The sequence below is a fragment of the Bombus vancouverensis genome, chromosome 1 (genome assembly GCF_051014615.1).
Source record: "Bombus vancouverensis nearcticus chromosome 1, iyBomVanc1_principal, whole genome shotgun sequence".
Classification (NCBI taxonomy): Eukaryota; Metazoa; Arthropoda; class Insecta; order Hymenoptera; family Apidae; genus Bombus; species Bombus vancouverensis.
In genome coordinates, this window is record NC_134911.1 from 15,932,969 (window position 1) to 15,958,402 (window position 25,434).

General features: G+C 46.8%; 1 protein-coding gene across 4 annotated transcripts in view; it reads left to right on the top strand.

Moving 5' to 3' along the window:
• The first annotated feature begins 2,132 nt into the window (after nucleotides 1-2,132).
• LOC117153546 (sosondowah) overlaps nucleotides 2,133-25,434 on the top strand; it is a 96,682-nt gene continuing 73,380 nt past the window's right edge. For 3 of the 4 annotated variants that reach the window (XM_076621136.1, XM_076621131.1, XM_076621146.1), the window contains exons 1-6: nucleotides 2,133-2,285; nucleotides 2,459-2,520; nucleotides 2,880-3,269; nucleotides 4,123-4,272; nucleotides 17,384-17,419; nucleotides 17,718-17,822. In XM_076621136.1, coding sequence (XP_076477251.1) covers nucleotides 2,159-2,285; nucleotides 2,459-2,520; nucleotides 2,880-3,269; nucleotides 4,123-4,272; nucleotides 17,384-17,419; nucleotides 17,718-17,822 — 870 coding nt within the window. In that variant the 5' untranslated portion in view covers nucleotides 2,133-2,158. The remainder of the gene's footprint in view (nucleotides 2,286-2,458; nucleotides 2,521-2,879; nucleotides 3,270-4,122; nucleotides 4,273-17,383; nucleotides 17,420-17,717; nucleotides 17,823-25,434) is intronic. The other variant, XM_076621142.1, reaches the window with a different exon arrangement.

A 25,434-nucleotide genomic window follows, 5' to 3' on the forward strand; every position in this document is an offset into this window, starting at 1 on the left:
ATGCACGAGCATAAGCATAACGCAAGGGAACATGGGTAGATGATATCGTGGATGCACCTACGGGGCCACGGGGCGTCGACGCGATTCCTTTGTCCTCGTTCTTGGCCGCTCGTTCTTCTTGCTGCAACCGCTTCGCCCCCGGACGACCTCTTGGTGCACACATTTTGTTCACGGAAATACCACGGCCAATCTCGTGCATCAATCCTGCCGGGTTTAGAATTGTATCAAAGAACACGCTGCGTGTTGGCTACCGCGGTCAAAAGATTACCATCTGATCTCCACGAGATCCCTGATATTGTTATTTGGCGTGGTAAACCATTTTTCCCTTTTCTCTGCAGAGACACAAATCCGTATCCTCGCGGTTGTAATTATTTTAATCGAGCCGATCTCTGATCGTGATGATCCTTGTAAAGCGGTGTTACAGAATACGCTTAATGCGCGTTCATGGTCGTGTTTAACAGCATTGTCATTTCGGCGAAACGATAGCAACCATTAACAATACTTGAAAACTTATGTATTTAACTCGTGAATCGTTTGTCCGTTGCAAAGTCTTACGCGGATCGAGCTCAATCATTAGTCGTCATTTCATTAGAATATCGTCGATAAAAGGGGTTTAATTATAAAGGCACCACGACGCTTCCTGTCCGTGGACACGCATATGCGTGCCGCACGTATACTCCGTCCCTTCTAGTGTTCTCCCTTCGTCTTTTGTGGCTTGTATATATTTTTACACACGGTAGGTGATTAGTAAGGCCATTTTCTTCATTACAAAACATTGCTGCGAAGAACTGTTCTCATTATAACTCCGCGATTATCTGGATAATCTTGTTCAAGACTATACGTATTATGCAAATCATAGACTTTCTTCTTTGTCTGTCGTATCCAGGCATCGTGATGATTATATCAACACCATTAAAAGGCTTGACTATCCGATCTTGTTATAAATTAAGTAACTTTCGCGCAAGATTTTATCGTCGCCTATCTTTTTTAATATCTCGTCACAACAAAACGTCAGAGTGCGTGTTCCTTTTAATGTCGAATAATAGATGTGCAATCGAGAACGTATAATTTTAACTTACACGTACGATAACCTTGGGTCCCAAGGTACTGATCTTAATGGCACCCTTGGGTAGTTAGTAGTGCTTCTCATTTCAAATATACATACAGCAGCATTTATTGTATCATCTAGTTAACGTGAATTATGGCACCAGTCTTAATTTTAAGTTATACGTTTCGTGTAGCGTGTAATTAAAAAATTAATAGTGGTCCGTTTGATTCGAACTTGTAAATGTATCAGATAACGTAACAAAAGTCAATTACTTCATCGACCATCGTCGATGCGTATAGCAGCACTTAAATCGCAGTGTTTAAAGTTTAAAGCTCTATCTGGCTGTGCACGGTTATTCACATTAGTTTGTGCGACGGGTTCGTCAGCCGGATGTTTGCATCGATGGAATATAACGCGTCGGGCTGCTAAAAGGTTTTACGAATCGTCTATTTGCGCGGGCAGAATCAAATATCTAGTTCCATCGACGGTTAATACGTTCGGCTCCGAAGTGAAAAATCGGTTTTCGCGTGGCCGCTGGTTTTTATGTACGTGTATCGCGACATGGGATGCGAGCTAGCAGCTGGATCGCGCGTTACATATTCCATCGCGTCCTACACGATTATAATACAATTAAATTGACTGCTATTATGTGTTATGCATGAGGAGTAACGATTGCACTCGTTACTAATGATGTTAACAATTTTTTTTGTGGTGCAATATGATTACAGTTCGTTAGTACATTATTAAAGGAAGAAATTACACGTTGCGTTCATGTATGCATTTTCACGCATACATAATTTTTATTTGCATTTTTAAGTAGCAATTAGACATCGCTCACTTGTTCCAATGACGTACAATGCGACGGAAGGTTTTCACGATACTACCATCTACAGTATATTAATACGTACTAGACGTATATCTTCTGGTTAGCTATATTGGATTTAGAAAAATTACGTATGTATCAGTTGTCTTCGATTAACAGAATCGGAGTTCAGTTGTAATGCGTTCTGAATTCATTGCGTGTATCGTGCGACACAGAGGTCGTTTTTATCGACAGCACAGCGAGGCAGTGAAGATAGTGGCGCTGCTGTGCCGACCAGTAGTGACAAGATGGCGACGCCCAGTGAACTGTCTATCGAAGAGATTCGCGAATATTTATTGGAAAATGGGGGCACTGCTCGTAATCACGATCTGGTGAAGCACTTCAAGAAGTTCCTAACGGATCCGGAAACACGAGGTATGTTGAAAATCTGATATACGACGTAGTCGAATCACTGTCTCACTTTCGCAAGGTGTGACCCTGATGTTACACGGTGTGCTGTGTGTAAACACGGGCAGATCTTAATACTCGTCACACCGGGAGTCAAATCTAACGATACTTAGTGAATATTGCGCAAATTTACATTGCAGTCGAGGCACGAAATCGGTTCAAGGAGTATGTAAACACCCTGGCTACTATAAAGAACGAAGAGGTGCGTCATCGAGTAGCAATTTCCTTCCGCCTTGACAGCAGCGACTTGTTGCACGTTTTGCGACGTTGCCGGTTTTTCCAATATGTACTTCGCGCAATTGTTGGAAAATGAGGTTATCTAGGAAGCTTTTTTCTCCAAGATTTTCTTACTATTTCTTATCGAACACTGCGTACTATATATATCGTCGTAAAGCGTACTAGGTATTCTTTTTATTTATACAAATAAAGGTGCAAGAAAGCTAATGTTGATATATAATGTTTAAAATATTCGAGTGGTAAATTCGCAAAACGTAATACTTATGTTCGTTCATGCTGCAAGGTCGAGTCTATCCATGCATCATAAAGAAATTGCTCGTGCAGGGTGAAAGATATTTGGTTCTGAAGAAGAAGTATCGTCTAAATTCTCTGCAACTGACGTCTCCGGATCAAATCGGATCACCTATTTCCACTGCCGACATATCTACCCCGGTTTCTCCGTTAAGAGTCCCGCCACCCTACCGGTCCCCACCTCCCGCACCCCTCAGTCCGCCGGCGAATAATACGAACGCACATCGCGAGGAGTCGTGTTCGAATTTCTCCCGCGAAGAAGTCGCTATCAGTGCACAGAAAAATGGCGTTGATCAAATCGAGACCGGATTTTCAACATCGTCACCTCCCGTACCGCCACGCCGTAAAAGTCAAGATAAGATCAAGATCGAGAATAAGGAGAACGTGGACAAGAATAAGGGAGGATCAGAGGCTGTTATCAAGGTCAGTATTTGCCTTATACAAGTAAATGCAATAAAAAGAAACGTGAAATTTTATTCGGATTATGTATCATAAGGGAAGGCGAGGTGCGGTATCATTTGGTCAAGTTTAATTAACTAGTTAATTAAGAGGATATCAATTTTTTCATGTTCTGACTGAGATTCGTTTATAATACGGGAATCATAACTCGTTAAGCTATACAAGTGTTTGATAAAAGTTCACGTTTCTCGTACACACGCAAGCCACGTAGTATATGTTCTGCCTATAGTGTCCTGGTTGTGGTCGTATATGTAAATAAGTGTGCAAACGATAAAATGGTTGAACACGTTTTCGCTTTATCGGGTAATTACCGAGGCCAGATAATTTTGGTATTATTGCGCAATAGTGTTGCGTGTACATGGTTTGGTTATGTAGAAAGGTGTTCATGGTTACAGTAAATGTCACTTACGCGGTATGATAGCGTACGCAGCACACTCGACACTGGTGTTCCTCATCCTCTATCGAAAGCTTAACGTCCTTGCATAACGACACTGGTGTCCACGTCATGAATAATCGAAAATCTTATTTTCACAACTGTCATTGTTCTCTCAGTTTTTTAGCATGCTTAGATACCACGAGTATTGATGTGTTGCTTTAATTAGTATTGTAGCATGATAATATGACATAGATAAGCACCTCTATTTAGCGTGTACTAGTCTCGTCGAGTATTTATATGTTAGCACATGGTTTTTTGTCACCCTTTCTGTGTTACTCTGTTGCTGTTTCGTTGTTGATTCCGCCTTTTATCAGTAGCTGGACGTAGCGTTACGTGTTACTATTCTCTGAGTCTTGACAATCCGAGATATTAAACATGCAGGAAGATGAGGCCGTCGCGACGAATCCGGGCTCAACCGAGCAATTAAGCTTCCGCGAGCGGATGCAACGTTTCAACCGGATGGCTAGCGAAACCGATCTCCAAGGCAGGCCTAACGGCACTATCACACCTACTAAAAAGCGATCTGACAAGGTAACCGATAATCTAATAATTTTTTGCCTTTCTTCCTCTTAAGATGATCAGCGATGCTCGCCGGAACATTTTTCTTTCATCGTCATAATACTAGAGTCGAGGCAATTATTTTGCCGTTCTTTCATAAAATTATATCCGGTGGCCATTCGGTTCATTGACTAACAAATTTGCCGCTTCACGATACATTCCGCGCTATAAGGTGCGCCTCGATAACTTCCTAATCGCGATTGGTAATCGAGGGTATGAAATAACGGAGCAGAGCGATTGCAAAACTTGAACGAGTCGTACGAGTGTAAGAACTAGCACGTGGCAAAAATGAAAAAATACTCAAAGGTAAAGAACTGAGAGACGAAGCGTAGTAATTCCGGGAATAATGGATATTGATGTCTATTATTAATTTCATACGATATATTCGTTTGCACGAAGTTAATTATTCGAAAGTGCGTGTATATTCGTGTATACACGAGGTACGTTTTAAAACAGTTATTAAACATACAAACGGCGTAATCATGTGGCTAATTCTCTGACGTATCCCTCGCTTCGTATAAGATATCGACAAATTACTTTGCTCTAACAGAAAGCTTATATTATCTGACTATGATCTTCACGCGGATGTAATTCATGTGAGAACACGTATCAAGCAGCTCCTCAGTTATAAATAAGTATCTTTTATTTCCTCGAGATAAGATCGGTTAATAACACAAGGTGTTCTTAAACGTTTTGCTTTCAAATCATAACTACCCATCTGCTGCCGTTTCACGTTTGACACTGAGTTATCGGAGAAAAAGCGAACGATTCGAAGCGACCATGGTGGACAGCCGGCTCTCGATATATCGAATAATCCACACGCAAGGATATACCTCCTTTTTTTTTATTTGGCGAAGAAGGGATGCGGTGCGTACAGGTCTGACCGCTCATCTTGCATACCGAATAGACTACTAAGAATCCTTTTCTCGTATCCTTTACACGCGCGCCTCCCGCCAGTCAGCTCCTTTGCATCTTTCTCTATCTGCTCTCCCGTCGTTCCACCCTCTCGCTTTCTCTTTCTTTCTGTTTCTCATCTCGTCTGTCGCTGTTCGTGCGCCGTTTATCGCGGCGAGCAATATTCATCGCATTTGAATATCCTGCGGGCGGTATCTCGCGTACCGATCAGGATGTTGCGTCGATGTTGCCGTAAATCATAATTAGCCGCGCCTGAAAATTAAAAGTGGAGGAGGCAGACGCGGCGGGAACGAGAGGATCCTTTCCGCCGCGGCCGCAAAGCTTGCCACGATCACCACCGCTCGTCCTTTACGCGCTCGATCCTCCATCATAATTTCGATATGTTTATCGTGCCGAACGATTAAAAGGATCGGCCACGTGGAACCCTTCGTGGCAATCGGAAGAAGTTCTGATCGTGCTGGCAATGCTCCAACGTTGCACAACTCGCCGACGAAAACATACCGTAAGGACCTCGACACATGTACATATTCCCAAGAATTTTCATATTCATTGTATGTATGTATATTGTGGAGGATCGTGGAACAATAGATTATTGTCTGGGTCGCCTACAATTCCGGTATTTAGATTGTTCATTCTCCGAAAGAAACGCTAAAAATCTGTCCGTTTTATGAGAAAGATTATCCGATATCTCTAACGTGTAAGCGATGTAAAGTCAACCGGAAATACGAATCGTTTGGAACGCAGTGATCGTTTATGTTTCGCTCGCCGCAAAAGAGCTCACGGGTGGCGCGTGGGCCCAACGATAATTATTTATTATTCAGCTGTCATCATCTATTTGTGGCGGTCCGTCTTTCATGTACGAATCCAACCGGCCGGTTGTTAATTTTTATTAGTCGTGAGCGTGGATAGGGTTTCGGGACATGCCGAGAGAATCCTCTCGCCTCCGGACATCCTGTAATCTCTTGGGAGCTCTCTCGAGAGGCAAGGCGTCCGCCGGGTCGGAGCTTTCTTTGCTGTAATTATCATGCAGCATGGCCATGGTATTCCGCCCTCCGCATCCTTAATGAGCCCTTCGTCTAGCGTTGTGTCGCGTGCCGCGTCGTTTGCCAGCCGGTCGTCGCATCAACACGTTTCACGTAATTTTCCGTCGTGCTTTCTTCGAAAGCCTCGTTATAGGTCATTGAATGCAGCCGTGGCTACGTGTCGACGAATGATTATAGCACCGTGACGTCGACGATTAGGGTGAGCCATGGGAATCGTGACCGAGAGGGCTCTCACATGTTTGGAAATACATTTGTCTTTAAAACGACGGTAATTTTTATTTGCACGAATATTTTCTTGGTGTGGGTCTTGCTGATTTATTTATTATATGTATATATTAGAAACGTTTTTGTGCCATCTATTTGTTTGTTTACTTACTCTTCCATTAGTTGGTTTACGTGGTAGTTACTGATCACTTAATGATCATATTTTACTTGTAGCCTGTGTGTATAGCGGATTTATAGAAACAAGTCAGATTTGAAGCAGAACAATTTACTTCCGAGTTACTAAAGTGTTTCGTAACTCCTCGTTCGCGCCAAAGAAAGGAAATATTAAAACGATGCCACCAAGTTAATGCGGTTATTCGTAGTCATCGGGCTTCGGGGCTACAGAGCCCTGGCTCGTTTTTATGTAAATTCGCTGAAAATGTGGGTGGTAAAGAATACTATTAAGAGTTGTATCTCCGTGAGAATTTTCGTAATCGTATGTATATTCCTTGCTCTTTTCACAGAATACAATATCCGTTGTAACGGGGTGGTATTCCGACGGCGTTAACGCTACGTTGAAACTTTATGCGTCCACGTCGGTCTGGTCATCCAACGGGAAGAAACGTCGTTTGTTTTTCGATGATACCGCGCTTTCTTCCGCAACGTACGCTCTTGAATGCTCGCGGGCGGAGTGGCACGCGGAACGAAGCAACAAGAAAGCTGCTTTTACTTCGACACTTGGAGGAGGACGCGTTCTAATTAGGATCACGCGTGTTCGCCGCTTCTACGGTGTAGTCTTGTCGGTAGTTCGTCCTTTCCTGGAGTCGGGAGAAAGAGCGAGACCGTGCTAGATACTCATCGTAAAGGTACCTAACACGGGCATGCCGAACTTGGAATTTCTCTCGTATAGTTCCGCATACATTAGGGACCTTCTAGGTGAAACTTGCAGGGTAGTTTGCCTCCTGGCAAAAGGAGCGAGCTCTCGTCGAGGGCTGCGAGGCGTTCGGCGTACTGAAGGACGAGCAGCAGCTACGCCGTGGCTGGGTCGAGGGTGTAAACCGCACAAAGTAATCTTACAGAATGTATATGCAAAGAGGTTCACCGACGTAGAACGGGCGAGGCTCGAGGGGTGGGGAGAGCACAGCTTGCATGATCCCATCCGCGACAACATCGACAAGACACCCCCAGAGGCAAACTTACCTCATAGTTCGAAGACTCTTCGACCTTTGCACGCTATCATCGTCTTTGCGATGCTTTTTATCCCAGTTACGAGACCGTACTCTTCTCCCGGAATTTAATCAATAAGCGCCACGCGAAACGGATACGATATTACCTAGGCGATGATATCGACGTCGAATTAGGGAAAGTATTACGTACACCGGTGAAATATTTTCGTCGTTCTTTGGTTGGTACAAGTTTGGGAGACGTTATTAATGGTTCATTGGTTCTTGACACGCCACAGATAGACTGATATCGTGGAACCTTGGTAAAAGTAAATTGGTTTATGTCCTGTTCTCTTAATTAAACGAATCGAGTCGAACTCCAGTGACAAATGATCGCGTTTCGTAAATAGGAAACTTGCTCTTCTCTATTAGGTCTCTCTTTCTTCTTATAATCAAATTTAACGTGATACATAGATAGGTCGAATATCACAGATATTTAATTCACCAGGAAATATTCCCTGATAGATTGTCGATTCTATGATAGTCAGACACCGATAAAATTTAATAACCGGTCCAGATAATTACAAGTCGCGTCGAAGGGTGGTGGGGTCGTTCGACTGGGTAATAATTTATCGGCAAACAAGAATATCGAGATCGGCGGACGCGATGATGCGCGACCCAATTTCCTTGACGCCATCGAGCGCAGGACAAATTCACCCGTACCTCCCGAGATACACGGCGCACCAATATAAACAAGCTTGTCTACAGAAGTAGTTAGCACCTACTGTTCCCCATGTAACAGTGCTAGATACGCCTAACAGGTCTGCCGACATTTATTCCAGCCTATTACGAGTTAATCTTGGAAGCATACATAGCGCGCATTATCATTTAAATTGGTGCCGTTCTACACGCGCATTAAATTTGTTTGCTTAACGGTCGCCTCGTGCCGTACGCCCTCGCGCTTCCGCAGGAATTTTTAATGTCTTCATGCGAAGGTGATTGTACACTGATGGAGAGATGACGAAAAATAGCTGTAACCCTGCTATTTTTCATTCTGTGTGTATCTCTGAATAAAGATACCTATTAACTATACCTTATTCGTCTGACTCGTCTTCTCAAACATCGGAATGGAGATTTTATTCGTTTTTTGTTCGATCAGAAAACGTCAATAGTCGTCCGTAACTGGCTTCGCTAGAACGATCAAAATTTGATAAGCTACTAAAAAATGCAAGGACATTTGTCGTAGTAGAAACCGACCGTAGTAGAAACTGTACCGAGTCGAATCGCTTGATTTCTTCGTTTCGTACACACCATTCACCGGAGACTAAGTACCTTCGTCGGCGGGTGTCCGTCTCCCGTTGTGACAGTCAGAGAATGCGTCGAAAACTGATTGTGACTGTCACGATAGCGAACGAGTCTCCACCCTTCCGGGTCACGTCGTTCTTGGTGGTCCGGTTATGGGACAGGGATTTCTTTTTTACCGCCTAAGCGTAGGTCCGCTCGATGACCTTCCATTGACAAATTGAACGAATCTGTGTTCGGTGGACGTGGAAGCTATCAAACGAATTATAGGAAACGAAGATTCTCACGCAGGATAGAAGAAAGGGAGGAAAGAAATTATAGCGTTTTGTTTCGTGACTGTGCGTATTGTAATTCATCGTCCTTATAACAGTTCGTCCTTTATTTTTACCAAAGACAAGGGAGACATACATTGTAAATTCATTAGAAAGTTTTGAGTCAGGCCGCGTCTCGTGGTCATGAGTGTCTGAACAAATGGTTGTCAGTAGATCGAAGGAGGCGTAGTTCTTACACGACATTAGCCGCAGATAAAGGCAGATACTGTCTCCAATCCTGAAACGCACGGCAGGAGCGTAGGTATCTTCTTACTGATCGACCGGATGAAACCGGGGAATGACCGATCGAGCGATGGCATTCCTTTCTGCTTGGAAGGCAGAACATGGATGAAGACGCGTAATTTGTTATCGGCACTGTAAAATGCATTCCACAGTCGCAGGAAAGAAGGGTGCGGATCGTTGCGAATTCCGATTACACTTTTCAGTACACACGTTATATTGAAATATTCAGATTAATTTCTGGAAATCGTCGAATGTCTTATTAACAAACGTTCATTCGGATGAAGAATATAAGAATTGAGAAACGTTTCTTTCCATCGAATGTGTATTCTAGCCTGAAGATACTTTATTTTCCATTGTGCTTCCGTTACGTTCTACAATTTCTCCTGGAAATATAACCCAAACTTAGGTATCTTCTGTCAGCTGAACGACCGTTATTTTATCTTCGAATATATCGACGATCGGGTTCTCGCTTAAACGCCTTGTTCCCTGGAAGAAGCATATCTGTTGGAAGTTAATAATGTCTCTTTCACCGTCCGTGTAGAGAAACCGATACGGTTGGTCCGCCCTCGGTTCGATCTCTCAGCGAGTCTCGCGAGGTCGTCTGCATGACATTCCGGAGTCCTTTCTTTCAACCGATACAAGGACGATATCGTCCGATGCGAATCTTTCTTCGCCGCGAGGATAATCTTCCGTTAAACGGTGGTGCCTCGGTGGCCGCGAGGACCTAAGCTCGTACTTTATGCTAGTCCGTGGTACCGGTAAGCCAGGAGTGTACCTTATCAGGAATCTGAGTCGCGCAGTAAGCGGCTATTTGTATTCATAAGTCCGCGGGAGGCCGGCGCTCGCTCCTTGGGCCCTGAGTCCCGGGGCCCGTCCTAGCTTCCATTGGGTCCACACCGTTCCCCAGGGATATCCGACCGTAGCCTGGCATCGCTCGGTCGTGCTCGAAGAAAATGGGAGAACGATGGAGAAGCAGAACGGCAGAGGGCCACGTCATTCAACCGAGGCGCCCTTCTCGCGGACATCTTCGAACGGCCAAAGTTCCACAGTGTGCGTGTACGTGTGCACGTTCTTCTTGGTTGCTGTGTATGCCGCGTGTCGGAGAATGTGACCAGTCATCGGGTTATTTAATTTTTCGAGGCACCCCTGTTGCGCATGTTTGCTCAGCCCCGCTGTGAGCACAAATTACCTCGCGACCGAATCACCTCCAGCGAAATATTCGGTCCTCGTCCTCGTCTACTCCTCCCCACGTGGCCGCTGCCAATGGCAAACTGCCATTCATGTCGGTCACACTTCGTGCCAGTATACTCTATTCCCTCCTCCTTTGCATTAGAGACCGTCTTCGTGGAAACAATACGCTCGACCGTATCTCGATCGTTTTTTGCATCGTTCTTTGGTACGTACAAACTCTCAAGTTGATTCTTCGAAGAAAAGGATCATGAGATATTGTTGACGGAGTGTTTCTTTTGACTGATTTCCCAGCCATGCATCAAGCAGGGACACGGTAAAGGAAATGGTTCATTAGACGCGACGATTGATCTACTGTTCTGATAATTAGTTCTGGACGGGCGTTCGATGTACAAGAGACGCTCGGGGTTCATCCGCTGCAGTTGCGGGGGTGTTGCAGCGTAGCACCAGCTGACCCCCTTACGTACAGAGGACACGAGACCAAAACGGACATGGCTACGTCCTGCGACGTAGTCTAGGCGCGTATATATACGGTCAGCCCACCTCGCTATCTATATGCTAATCCATTGAGATGGTACCCGCAGATTACACCTCGGAATTAGCCCAGAGACTGGGGTATCAGGGCCGCACAGACAGGCCGACCTGTACCTATACGTACCTTTATCCCACCTTATACACGTAACCTGTCCCGTCGAGCGCCTGCTCTCGCCCTGCACTTACAAGCCCGTGTGTATAGACTTCCATACGTACACAGGTAGACACGGGCACACGTACAGGTGTGTACGCGTACCTGGTGGAACCGTGGCTCCGCGTTTGGCGGAGGACCTCGGTGACTCGGCACTTCCAGTTCGTTAGCCCGTGTTAATAACGTTAAAGAGGATGCGATAAACTCGTTAGGAGACGAAACTACGCTCGAGGATGGTTAAGCCTGATCGTCGTGAGCTTACGTCGTTTCTTTCATTAGTGGATTTGCTTATAATCGAAAGAAAATTCATGAATGAACGTAGTGTATTTTTAAACGTTAGGAATAAGATAAGGACAGAGAGAAATAATTTCGAATAATCTTGGAATAATCCGGTGGTCGAGTGACAACCATAATTGCTCGCAGAATCATCTCGTCGGAGTAGAATCGCGTCGATTAGCATTGTAAAAGGTCCTTGAAACAGTGACACTGCCGGCAGGACAATCGACCGACGACATTCGTACGATAGTTGTGCGCTCGAGCACCATGGTAAATTTATTAGTCGACGAGAATATGATCGCGCGACGCGTATTGCGGGACCGAGCTACACCGAGGAACACGATAGGTACCTACGAATATAATCCTGTCAACGGAGGCCGGTCGGAGGATGGGAGGTGCGGAGCAGCGTCGATGCTGCATGTTCTCTATCCGGACCAAATTCGACGTGCCGCTTCGCGAAAATACGAGCTGCCGGTTATGAATTACTCCCAATGCCACCATAGCGTCGGCTCAGCTAATAATCGTCTCTATGCCGAATTTCTCTGGCGTCGTGTAATCGTTCGATGCTTGCCTTGTCGAGCGTGCTCGGCACCCAGTCTCTTCGTACTCCGATATAAAAAATTGCTCTGACCCAAGGACCAATTCCATTATTGATTCTTTCGTATTTCGTAATTATCCTTGTGATTCGCATTAAACGTTTTGCGTTGAGAAACTTGTGTGTCATTCGAGTTTCATAGTCCACGTGTTAAAATAAATATCCTATTTGTAATCCTGTTTATACTTTACAATTAACCTGCTTGCCTGCACGCTTGGTCGATGCAATAGAATCTTCCAATTATTCTGAGTAGTGCATTCGAATTAGATAAAACGCACTTGCATACTGTTAGATTTTTTGTCTTGAAACCAAACAACAAAGTAGAAAAAAAAGAATATCCTAGTGTTTTACAAGATACTTAACCTTCATTGCCTCTATACAGGTATCTTTTCATCTATCCGACGTAAAGTTTGTTAATTTTTGATCTAAAGAATTTTTGCCACATCCACCATCCGTCTCTTTACAATCGAATACCGAGAACAGGCGAAGAGAATCCCGGACGAACAAAGCAGACCTGTATCTCCGATTCAGGGAGACGCGGTGTCGCGCGATTCACCCATTCCGCGTGTCCGATTCAAACAGCGGTCTGCACTTCGGCGCGATTTCGTCCGACTCCGGACTAAACCTTGGATTATGATCCCGGACGATAGCAGCCGATGGAAATGGCGTTAGGTAGGTGGGCACCGGGCTAGGTGTAGGCATTATGGTGGTCGTTGGGAGGCGTCGCCGAACGGAACGCTGAATCACCCAGCGAGAGTTTTCCTGTCAGCGGCAGTACGGTCGCCACCATCCGACGAAGCCCCGTGGAATTGCCTCGTACGGCCACGAAATGAATGCGCGAACGCCCATTAGGGGAATAAATCAGGCCAACGTTATCCGCAGCGTTGCATAATCGATCTCGCGCGCACCACTAATCCGGGCCTAATCGTTCGTCCACTGTCAGCGCGTCAGAAAAGTTCCTCCTAACGATGCTCGTTAGAGAGGACCGAGCTTCTACCTTTCACGGTGGAGAACTTTCGGTATCGGGGATGATCTAGGGAATTCTGGTGGGAGTTCTGCAGCTCTGACGTAAATCGAATAGAGGAAAAGTGATTGCGAAGATGTAGTAAGTAGGTAGATATTGCACTTGGCTAATTGAACACGAGTCGGGATTTTACTCGGTCAGTTATCGATAGTTTAATATCTCTAATTCCTCTTTGATTCGAAGAATTGCTGGCGATAGAGATGACCGATAAACGAATCAAATCCCAAACAATTATAAAGACGAAAGATACACGTTTTCCGAGTAATCGATTGAACAATTTAATAAATAGAGGAAGATTCCCGCGATCGAACAAAACGAGCGGATAAACGTTCCAATATAAATGGGGCGAAATAATCCATAAACTCGATAATTACGTAAATCGTGAGTAGTATATAATCTTTTAAGTGGTACCCGCAAACAGGCAGATTATTAATAGTCGGCGGTGGTCGAACGTTAACGGGCACATTAAATAGATATCCAGCTTTAATTCGTGAAATCGATCCTCCTTCCTCCCTGCTGCCCCATCTCTCAGGTCCGGTGGCTTTACGTCCGTCGTGTAGCAGGGATAAATTCGAGGGTGCGGCGAGTCGCGAAAATGTTTGGTTAGCATTCGGCTTATTGGCCGGCGAATGTTCGTGCTCTGTTAGGCATGTATGGATGGCCCCCAGGTTATAATAAAGCTAATTCTGCGGTGCTCTTGAGGCAGCTCGTGCCGCAACATGTTTTGCCTCCGCCATCCCGCACCAGCCCACCACCGCCACCGCCCTTGCCCTTCTGACTCCTTTTGCCGTTTCACCGATATCCAACCCTCCCGACTCTTCACCTCCTGACTCTGGTACTCTCTGTTTCTCTCCTCTCCACTGCCTTCTTCCACGCGCTCGAACAACTGAATATATTTATACGCCCCCTCGGAGGGGTAGCACACGTCCGTTTATTAAAACGTTTCCACCCCGAAGAACAACCGCACGCGCTCACACCGCCTACGCTTTTATTTCTCTCTTTCTCTCTCTCTCTGTTTCTCTCTTTTTCTCCAGCTTTCTGTTTCATTCGGTTTTTGCGTTCTTTTCATTGTCCCGAGAAGAGAAAAGCACCGATGAACGTGAGCCAACACGTGCACCGCTGTTCGAGTATCTGCGCGCGTTTCTCTATGGCTACATTCTCGAAATTAACCGGAGAGGCGTATTTAATTTAATTAGAACAGGGAGAGAATGTTTTGGAATCAACGTCGACGCGGCGCACACTTGCGTTAACAGCGAGATGGTCATGGAAATTCCTCCCTTTGTGTTCGTTTCTAGAGCCGTTACGCTCGTTGTTTCTCCCAGCGATCTAGTATTAACGCGGTACTTCGCTATTTCTTTTTCTCCCGTCCTCTTTCGAGGGGGTAAGATAATAGAGTTTGAGCAAATCGTGGAACCGTGAAGCGAGTCGACAATATTTGACACCGTATCTCGGAAGTTGTCGAAAAAGTTAGCAGCCGGAAAAAGTTTTAAGCGCGTGTCTGGATCCTCCAGAAGTTTCTCACCTCTCGAAACACGTTTGTATATGTACGTACCTCTGATCGAAGAGACAAATCGTTCCGCGTACTTGCCGTGTATGAGAGCCGTATAGATACGTACCGTATGCTGGCGTATTTAGCGAATTAAAAAGTTCCGTGGTGGAATTTAAAATACTCCTGCTCAGAGGTTCGCGTAATCGTAACGGTTATATAAATAACGACGAGTAAAAAAATTAGTCCCGAGATAATATCTAAGGGGCGTCTACGCGCAGCGTGAAGTCGTGATAGTCGACGAAATTCATGGAACGAGCTGTACAGCTCTGACAGGCGCCGTGTTACGATCGATTAAATGAACAGTCCAGACGGAGGGTATAACGACGCCGTTGCATTAATTAATTCTCGGTGATCTCAATTAAAATATTAATTACGGAGAAACAATGACTCGCTGACGGGTCCAGGCGCCGATGAGGATAGATCTGTCTTTTCTCTTTTCTCTTTTCCCTCCCTTCCTATACCTGCGACTCGTTCCGTTCTCGATCTCGCTGGCAACGATGAATCAGAGAAGCCATCGTAGCGATGTTATTACGATTACCGTCCGTCTATAAGCTTATCTGATAACCACCCCATTATAGTGGTGACTCTCGCGGGATCGGCATCGTTGACTAGTCCGTCTGTCCAATCGTTCGCGTTCGTTGTTGCGCCAACACGAGACAAGACCATTTGCATATTTCTGGACCAAGATATCGGAGGAAACAAGTGTCTCGTCCTGGCCATTTACGTCGAGCGTCCAATCGTTGGAAAATCAACCAAACCTACCGGCGACAAGAATCTTAACGTGCTGACTTTTTAACCGGTATATCGACGATGTTCCACTTATCAGAAACCGAGAAAGCGAACAAGTTCCTGGACAAGTTGTCGTTCGTTGTTCGACGTTGTTTGCAATCTATGAAATCTCTCCGATGTTACATCGTTTCTTTTCGCCCCTCGAGTGCCGACTGGCTGTCAGAAGCTAACCGAATTCGTTGTTGACCCGTTGGTTCGCGCGGTTATTGTTAAACAGGCCGGACAATAACAACCGCTTATTGAAAATACGATTGTCGAATCACTGATGGAGGATAACGCTCTGGGCACGTCCATAATAAAGACTATCCCCCGTCCGTGTGTACCGATGCATTTGCACGAGGCACGGACAACTCTGCCGGGAGAGTGGCCGTAGCACATGAAAGCTGGGAACGTAGCTCGCTGCACCACCTGACGCGACGGGGGGTCAGTGGTTCTCACTCGTCCTTTGATTGGTAGGAAAGAGAGGGGCGGGGGATATATCGCGATGACACACGCCACGAAGAGATCATCGGACTCGAACGATCGAGCGAATTTGCATACCACAAGAGGAACGTTAAGCGTTAGGGATTACCCTGCGAAATTAAATTAAGCGCGGAATGCGCGAGCTGTGCGAGGCAGGCTTCTTAAGCTGGCAGCGCTGATCGCCCTCTCGAATCACGATTTCACTTAAAGACACGCAAGGTGGTGTCGATCGATAGAGATATATCGGGCCCGGCTAATGATGACTCGACCGAATTCAACTTCTACCCCTCCCGTTCCTTCGTTGAAAGTAATTTACGAGGAGTCACGATTGATTCGGATACGAGTGTCGATGTGAGCACCTCGAACGGACGATGCAGCCGTGACGAGTGAAAATACAAACAGTTTAACAGGGATGAGTAGTCGTTTAGCGTTCTTGGGATCAGCCGCTCCTCACTGCCTCCTCTTCCTTCTTCTCCGACTTCTTCTTTTTCCTCTTCTTCTTCCTTCTCTTTTTTCGAATGCCTCGTGGACGTACATAGGTGTGGTCGTGTGTTGTGAAAAGTGTCGCAGAAATCGAGAGGGTTGTGTTTTACGTTTGTTGAATGCACTTTGCTTCGAAGGGTTAGTTGCGATTACTTTCACTCATAAATAAATGAAATATTGTAAATTCTATTAATGACGATGCCAATTAATATCGATCGCGAATTCTCGAAACGATTACGAGAAGGATATATCCCTCCGTGTTTAAACAATCGAGTCAAGAAGTAAAAGCGGACAGATCGTTCGATGTAAAAGGTATCGGTTCCAAACTTCTACGAGACCATTAGCAGCGTTCCGCGATCCTGATAGAGACCCACTTTATCCGGCAAACAGCGCCGAGACAAAGTTCGCCGCAGGCTGGTTAAAACGCTTGCCCTCGGCCCGGTGGTGGCCGACAGGGGTTGCGTAAGTTGGTCCAACCTCCTGCGGTCTTGCGTCAGAGAATCAATTATTGGATCCGTATATCAATCTGATGACCGAAGCACGTTCGTGGTGCGCGGCTCCCCGCTGCTTTTACGCATTTTCTTCTCCCCGAGCTCTCCGTGGCCCTTGTGGCGTTCGTAACCGCGAGGGCACGTTGTTCACCGTAAGAAAGACGAAGATAGAATTAAAGCGGGAGAAAGAGGGAACGTGGTTCTCCGTATGGCTCTGCAGGACCATATAGAGCGATCGCGCGCCAACGACCGGTTCCCTCATGGTGTTTCACGGCGATTCACCGTTCGCCCCGTCGCGCGTGACGTAGCACGTAATGTTGATTTCTCGAGCGACTGACTGATTTTCTTCTTTTCCCCGCAGGGCGCCGACGAAGATGACAGCGCTTCCGTTGCCTCGGTAAGTTCATCGTGCGAGTCTTCCGTGGATCTTGATTATCATACGCGAGCCAGCCCGCGAACACTTGGACCGTGTGTGTGAGAAGAGAGACGATAGATTCGGTTCGAACGGATTGCGCGTCTTGGCATGATTAACGCACGCGGCCTCCTCGCGGAGATCTTAATTAAAATTTTCCCCTTCTAATCGAACCATGGATCTCTCTTCGACGCGGTCCTGTTCGTGTTGGCCGTTATCGTTCGCTGGCTCGATATCGCGAGTAACCTCTGTTAATTGAGGCAATTATCGCTTTGGGAAGTAGCAACTGGACGGGAAGTCACGGGAGTGGTTGGTCAGAGCGGCGCAAGGGGATTATCAGGCATTGGCGAAATTGGCCACGGAAGAACCTCGCCTCACCCGACTCAAGGTATGTCAACTTTTTATGATCGCCATTTAATTCGAGCATGTTTTCTCGTTTGTTTTTTACTTTGTCGAAATGCCAGCAACGTCGAGTAAGATATAGGCGTTTTATATAAGTGTGACGTGTTATCTCGAACGACCCGAATAAAGACGGCAGACGTCTCTCGTAAATTTCTTTCGATTTATCTAAAGCGGTCTCTCCCTCCCTCCCTTCGTCTCGGTTGCGTGTACGATCGGTTAAAAAATTGTAGATTCGCGAGCGATTTGTCGTCCCGTGTGTTTAACGTGTTCACGTAGAGAAAGGGGCGCGCTGGTCCGCGCAATGGATCTCATTGAATTACGGCCACGCCGCCTCGGGTGATAATGACAAAGGTGGCGGGCCAGAGGTTCGGAAATATAATTACGGTGTGGCTTACCGTAGGCCTGGGATCAGGCCGTTATTACACGCACGGCAGAACTTAACACCTGCGGCGTTGTAAATTCGCCGTTTTCGCGCGCCACCATTGACAGGTCAATAAATCTAAGAGCCCCCGTGGCAATCAGGCAGCCGGTGTATACCAAACCGCCAATATGTGGAGCGGATCACCAGTGTCCGATAGGGAACGAGTTAAGGATTACTCACACTATCGATTTCACTTATAATCCGTACACTGAGAATCAAAGACAAGGAAGAAGATTTACCACGGAGGGTAGTAAATAGCTCTGGTTCGATCGCACCTCGAAAGGAACTTTCTACTTTCCCCTCCTTAGAACTAGAAAATTCAGCTTGTGCAATCGACGACCGAGAAAAATGCCGCGACTACACGTATCGTAGAAACCGTGTCAATCGTATTCTACACGTTGCTTTCTTCGAAACGGTTAATTAAGCTAAAACGACTATCGTGTACAAAGCGTCGTCCGATGATCATAGCGGCACTAGACCGAGCGATAAAAACTATTCACCGCGACGTGGTCGTTCCTGTTAACACGCGTCGTTTTCTGGCCTGAATAGTTTGAACCGGCCTTAACGGCCGTTCACGGTCGGTGTCGATGGAAAAGGCGGAGAGGAAGGAACAAGGGGATGAAACGGCTGGAAAGTGGGGATGTAGCACGAGGTAGCCTGTGGAGGTGGTGGTCTGCGAAAGGGGTGGAGGCGGCTGAACCGCACAGGGGCTGCGTGCTGAATTCATTCCGCTGGACAAGGTAGCCCCACACCCCGGTTCAGGCCACGTCCGCCTCATCCCTTGGGATAAATTGGTCGAACCCGCGTGTTTGCGGATAACATCGCCGCGATATACGCTCGCCTATGGCCGACGTACGAACGTAACCATACACTGCTCCCTTTTTGCGACGAGTCTCGCGTTCGCGGAAATTGGCAACGAACTCCGGTCTCTCTGTTGTCTTTTTCGCGTCTCTGCTCTCTCCCTGCAGCATCGTACACGCGCCGTCTATCACGCGGCCGTGCTACCGCTTTTGCATGGCTCTCGCATCTACTATCCGAATAAAATGCGGAAAATGTTTTTCCTGTTGGAAATCGTACTTTCATTTCGCTGCCGCGTTTCCTCTTTCTCTTTTACGTCGAAACTTATATTTTCTTGCAAAAGGAAGATAGTTTATATGCATATTTCCGTGTAATTGATTTCTTTCTGTCCGCTTTCGTCAATGCGACATTTGTTTTCCGAAGTGGTCGATCGGTATATATGGTAGTAGTATTCCGATCTTTGATTAATATAAAAATTTATTCTCTACGGGGTGTACTCTCGAGTGACCACTACCATCTCGTTGACCGAGGCTTCGACACATGGATATGTATATATATATTAATCCATCGATGAATATGCAACGGTCAGGCGAGGAGAGAATGCCAGAGCGATGGGATGTGGGAGACAAAGTGAAGCAAACGACATGGGGGTGTCGTTTGTGGGTGGGAAGGGGAACGTCGGTAGGCATTCCAATTACTCCCCCTCCGGTAATTAAATCAACACGGAAGCTAATCAACGTGGGTACCACGCTCGACGTTTCTCTCCCCTTTGCCGAATTTTTGCTTGGATAAATAAATCGGACGATTAGCCGATAACCAATCGGAAAATCGTGTTTCACGGTTGATCGCGGTACGAAGATGTCGATGAATAATTGAGAGGGACCGAATGGCCCGTTAAAATTAACTCGTATCCTTCGGATGAGACGTTGTACAAATTTCAACAAGATCGATAACGGGTTTCGACTATGGCCGATAAAAGATTCAGCACAAAAGCTCGATCGATCTGTTTTCTTTTCTTTCTTTTTTTTTTTTTTTTTTCATTGAGTCACCTCGCATCGATTAGCCATCGGGCGTCGATCGGTCGTATCGGTATCCGCGCGCTTTTGTGCGATTGTTCACGAGCCACCGTCAACAGTCACACCGCGTAGCTTTCTTTTCTCGCGGATGGTTTACGAGCCCGTATTAAAGAGTCGTTCGCACACACGTGGCCTACGTGATCGGTGGCCGAACGTCGTAGACGGCCATTGTATTCGCTGGGTCAGGTGTACGTCGTCGTCCGGGTACCGTGTGCCCATTATACTTTATTAACGGACGCGTCTGGCATCGCGATAGATTCGCCCGTTCGATTTCTGCGTCCCCCTACAATGCAGGACGGCTGCATCAGTCTGACACGACGTTTGACTCTGCTCCATTATACTTGATTCAATGGGATCGTTAGCAATCCGTTTTTGTCGCTTTCGACAGGTGCAATGTGCTAACCCTTTTCATTCGCATCTCCTCAAATATGGCATATCTCGTCTTGGTTTCGAGTTTGAACTTGCACCGTAACATAGAAAAATCTTCGAAATGAAAAAGGAAGGACAAAGGTATCTAGAGGGTCTGAAACGAAGTTCACGAAGACGCGCAAGAAGGAAGAAACCAAGCGAACGAAAGATCAGAACGAAAAGCTGTTAAGAACGATCACAACGTTATATATTGGCGGATGAGCGAAGCGCGGGTTTAGCATCCGTCCGTGTATTTATCAGCTGGTATCGGTTGGTTTAATAACGCCAGGCAATCAGAAGGTGTTCCCTCCCACCTACTTGTGCATTCGCTGCCCCCACGTCTCTGCCGGTCGATAAATAATAACCATTTGTATCGGATTCTAATTACTCGCTCTAAGCAAACAAATAAACGGCAGGTCGGGAAGACGCAGCACCGTGAGAGGCAGGCTTAATGTTATGGTGGCTGCAGGCTGATTTAAGGAGTGTGGGACCGCCCACCTCGAAGATGCATCTACAGCCCGAGCATCGGTCCACCTGTTATGAGTGTTTCAACGCCACTGTGCGTTCCTTTTTTTCTCTGGAGCTCGCCTCGATACCTGTTGCCGATACAGAGCCGAGAAAAATATCGGAAATACCGTGGCGTAATTAAATTGCCAGAAACCGTGATCATCGAACACGTTGATTCTCATCAGGGGAGAATGAAAAAGCTAAGATAAATAAGAAGAAAGAGGCAAGAAGAATAATCATTGGACAAACGAAACCATTTAATCCCATCTTGGTAAAATTGTCCACCGTCGCGACGTATTATAAGCGAGCGTCCTGCGGCTGAACGGTGACCGATACTCGCGCATGCGCGCGCGAGAACCCACGGTATATCATCGGAAGAGGAGAGAAGCACGCGGGTAAGGAATTCGTTTCCAGAGGCAAGAGCGATCCTTTTTCGCAACGACTCGACCAGGATGATCGATAAGAGGCCGGGCGAGAGGAGAGACGCGTTCGTTTTCGCTTAAAAGGTCGTCGAAAAATGCCGACGGTAGTTCGTTACCGGTGGGCTATTAGCGGGCGTAACGCACGTCCTGGCAGCGTCACAGGACTAAGTAAACCCTGGCTAACAAGGAGGCGTATCCAACGGCCACGAATGATCTACCGATCCAGAGTTGGCATTATTTCGTTCTCCGTTTCTCCCTCCTCGATCCGTGGTATTCTCTTTTCCCCTTGACGTATCTTTCTTACCCTTCACGACCCTTTTCTCGCTACGACGAACGCGTACGAGCGTTCCTATAGACAGAGAGCGTATATACCTCTACCTGCACCACCTACCTACGCCCCCGAATATTAACACTTTGATTTATGCGCGTAATTATCTCTAGTTATTTTCTCAGGAAGGCACGGTGCGTTCTTTCGTAGCCTGTCTTCGTAGCTGCCGGTGCTGCTGCCGCTGATACACAACAAATTAACCGTTTCTTCTTCCGCCTCTTCTTATCCCGCTTGCTCGTCCGTGCGCGGCTTCTCGCGTCTGCAACGTATCCTCCATCTTTCTGTTTCCAGCCGGCCGTTTTCCAACTGGAGAGGAGACTCTATTTATAGGTGTCTCGTTTCGCTTGGTAATTGCATTCTTATTATATTGGTGGACGGTTTGCGAGAAGACGAAGGGAAACGCGCTCGTAGACGGTAGCGCGAACAGGGAGAAAGAGGCCGTCGTCCAGGTCGAATTCAGCTCGCGGTGATCATTTATCCTCCGGCGGAGACTCGCCAAACGACCTGTCGCCCCTTTGTGCGCCCTGCCCTTTGAAGCTTCATGGCAAAATATATTTTCAGCCGCGCTCGATGCGCCCGACGATTATTACGTACGGCCGGTCTGTCAGTAATTAGCACGGAATCGTTTGGCAGCCCTCCGAATTAGTCTTGCCGCGTTATCGTTCGAAACACCTATTAGTCAGATTGAACGTCCTTACCGGTTCTTTAAATCTTCCTCTCTTTTCCGTCTCGTTGCTGAACCGTCGAACGTCGTAGATTAAGTAGGAGAAAGTCGACCGTTGTCCAGGCCATGACAGTCGTCGAGGTCGAACAGGAAGTCGACTGGGACCGATAACGGATCAGCGAGGGAGAGATTTTGTGGAGCAGGCCAGGGTGTCGCAAATCGAGGCGCCGTCGAGGCGTCATCTTTCCGTGGCATCGTCCCATGGACGCATGTTCTTCGTTACTTTTCGGTGCCCCACCTTTCTCCTCTCCTCGCTCTAGTAGACTTCTAGAATTTCACGTTTCGTTTCGCTCTGGCGTTCTCTGGCTGGCGTTCCACGATTCCGCTACTCACGCTCGAATTAGTCAACATTTCTCGTACGAAACTTGCGCGCACGGTCGTCTTAATCGGCTACCCCTTGACGTTTCGAGCAAAGAGAAGGAAAAGAACACCGTGGAACATCGAAAAGACAATAGCCGACCATGACGCTGGCCGTGAAACTCGAGAGGAGAATTGCTTTAGCCATTTTGTAAGAGTTTGGTTCGCTTCGAGGACTCGAACCGATGTCGAGCAACGGGCCGTGAACACGAGTTAACCTCGTTGGCGGAATCGTCCTTTGAACGTCACTCCTTTCTGAACGCGAATATTCCTATTTTGTTTCGTCCTCTTCTTTCCCTGTCACGAAAGCGTCTCAATGTTCTCATTGAAATCGTTTATCTTCTCGAATTCCTACTTAATAGCCGTATTCCGTAAAACTTGTAGTTTCGGTTCTTATATCTGGCAATTTAAGATCTACGAATGAAAATCGTATATTCCGTAACGCGCCATTAGTCTTCGAAACGACCAGTCGTCAACCGTTAATCCACTCGAATCAATTTAGAAAATAATATCAAGAATTACCGTGCTAGCTATGGAACATCAGCACGGAAGCTTTTCGTTTCTCGAAGAAATTCTGCGAATTTCTCTCCCATACGCCAATGACAGATCCGCTTCGTTCCTCTTGATTAATGTCACGCGTACAGACGCGCGCCTGGTACACGTGGCAAAGGGACGTGTACACGGGCGGGCCAGCACGCACGTCTCGAAGTCAGTCGATCCTCGTTTATACGTAATTTCACCGCGCCTTGAGCGAGGTTCGCAGAAATTATGCGAGTAATAACGAGGAACGACGAAACGTCGTCCTGGTATCTGGTCGCGAAATCGTTCGTGACGGCCGGTCGTAGATCGTCTCGTGGCCGGTGCGCTCGAGGAGCGTATTCTCCGAGTTGGTACGATGACGATCGAGAGACCGAGTCGAAGAGTAAATGCAAGAAGCACGAGGTGGAAAGAAAAAAAATTGTAGAAGGGCGTTCACCGTTGTATGGAATACACGCGTTTACGTGTATATCGTGGGCCGATGGAGTCAGTGTCTGCTTGTTCGCACTGTGCACCGCTAATTAGGTTCAAGATCGATGGCTATCTGTCCGGCCACATGTCCCTAAAGTGGCGAGCTGAAACATCCGGTACGCCCTTTCCGTTCGGAAACTCGGTCGGTTTCTCGAGGACGGTAATACGAAGGAATCCATAGCCACTTAAGCGTCCAACCCTTGGTCTCGTTTCTACCCCTCTTCGTTACGTTGTATCAGTTAGGCGACGCGATGTCAAACAAACGACCTGCAAATGCGAGAAGCATCGAGGAGAACCTCTGGCCGGGACCCTCTGATCCCTTGTATCGATGCGTGACAACAGCTGTGCACTTTTAAAATTCATAAAATACGTGTGTAACCCGTATTCCGATAATTATGCTTGCATGTAACATCGGATTATCGAGTGTGTTGTCCCTTTCCTGCTCCCCTTTCGCTGCCCCTTTGCTACCCTGGTCACGCATAGCTTTGGACTTTGCGATTGACGCGACTCAAACTCGTTCGCACGGAAACTTTTCAACTCGTTGTTCGTCTGGATATATCTACTTTACGCATTGATCCGTCGTGGCTGCCGGTATTCCACGCTTGATCCGATATTTTCTTCCGCAACGGCTAACGGAAACTCGTGGTAACACGCGAAATTACACGGACGGTGCATGAGAAAATGGGGCGCAATTAACGGGCGGAGCTTATTATGGTGATTCAGTCGCGCAAGTAAATACGTAATACTGGTCCCAGCCTGTGTCTCTCCGTCTCGTTGAATTCGTAAAGAAGCGACACAGCCAGCCAACCCGCATACACAGTGACAGCCACCTAGCAAAGAGAAAAGACTCTTGGCTGTTGGTTCGTTTTATAAACTACGTACGTAAACGTGGGATCCACACGGGCGGGCTGCGTGCACACGAGAACGCTTGGCGAGTGTGTAAGAGTAAGAAACGCCTGTGCGCCCTAAGCGGCGGCCGGATCGCGTGTCGATCTACGCCGAGATATTTGTTACTTTACAGTTGTATCACGTTTTTCGCGTGGAAACAAAGCCATTGTTTGTAGTTCGTACACGCTACGCCCGTCTGAGCCAACCGCGCTCCGCTTCGCTGTTCGACGCGATCGAGGATGCGAAGCGCCCCGTCCAAAACGACCTCTCTTCCTCCTGACCTCTCCTCTCGTCCAATCTGCCATTTTGATCACCATCGTCAACATGGTTCCTCGCTATTTCATTTCTCTCTCTGCTTTTCTCGGATTTTCGGGACACGATCATCACGTGAATTTCTTTCCTTTCTGCAATTTCTGATCTTGAGAATAAATCGTGTTACTTTCTCGATATTTTTAACATTATCGTCGGCGAAGGTATAAGCTTTCTACCGTAATATTCTTCCAGATATAGATTGTTTCTTGTAGAAGTACTATTAATCATAGCCACTCGTAACCGATATATGTCACGATCGAGACGATCGAACAAAAGCGGAATTTTCCACGAGTCACGGTCTGTGACCGAGGTAAATGTTCTAAGTGCACGCGTGTTAGCCCATTCTCGA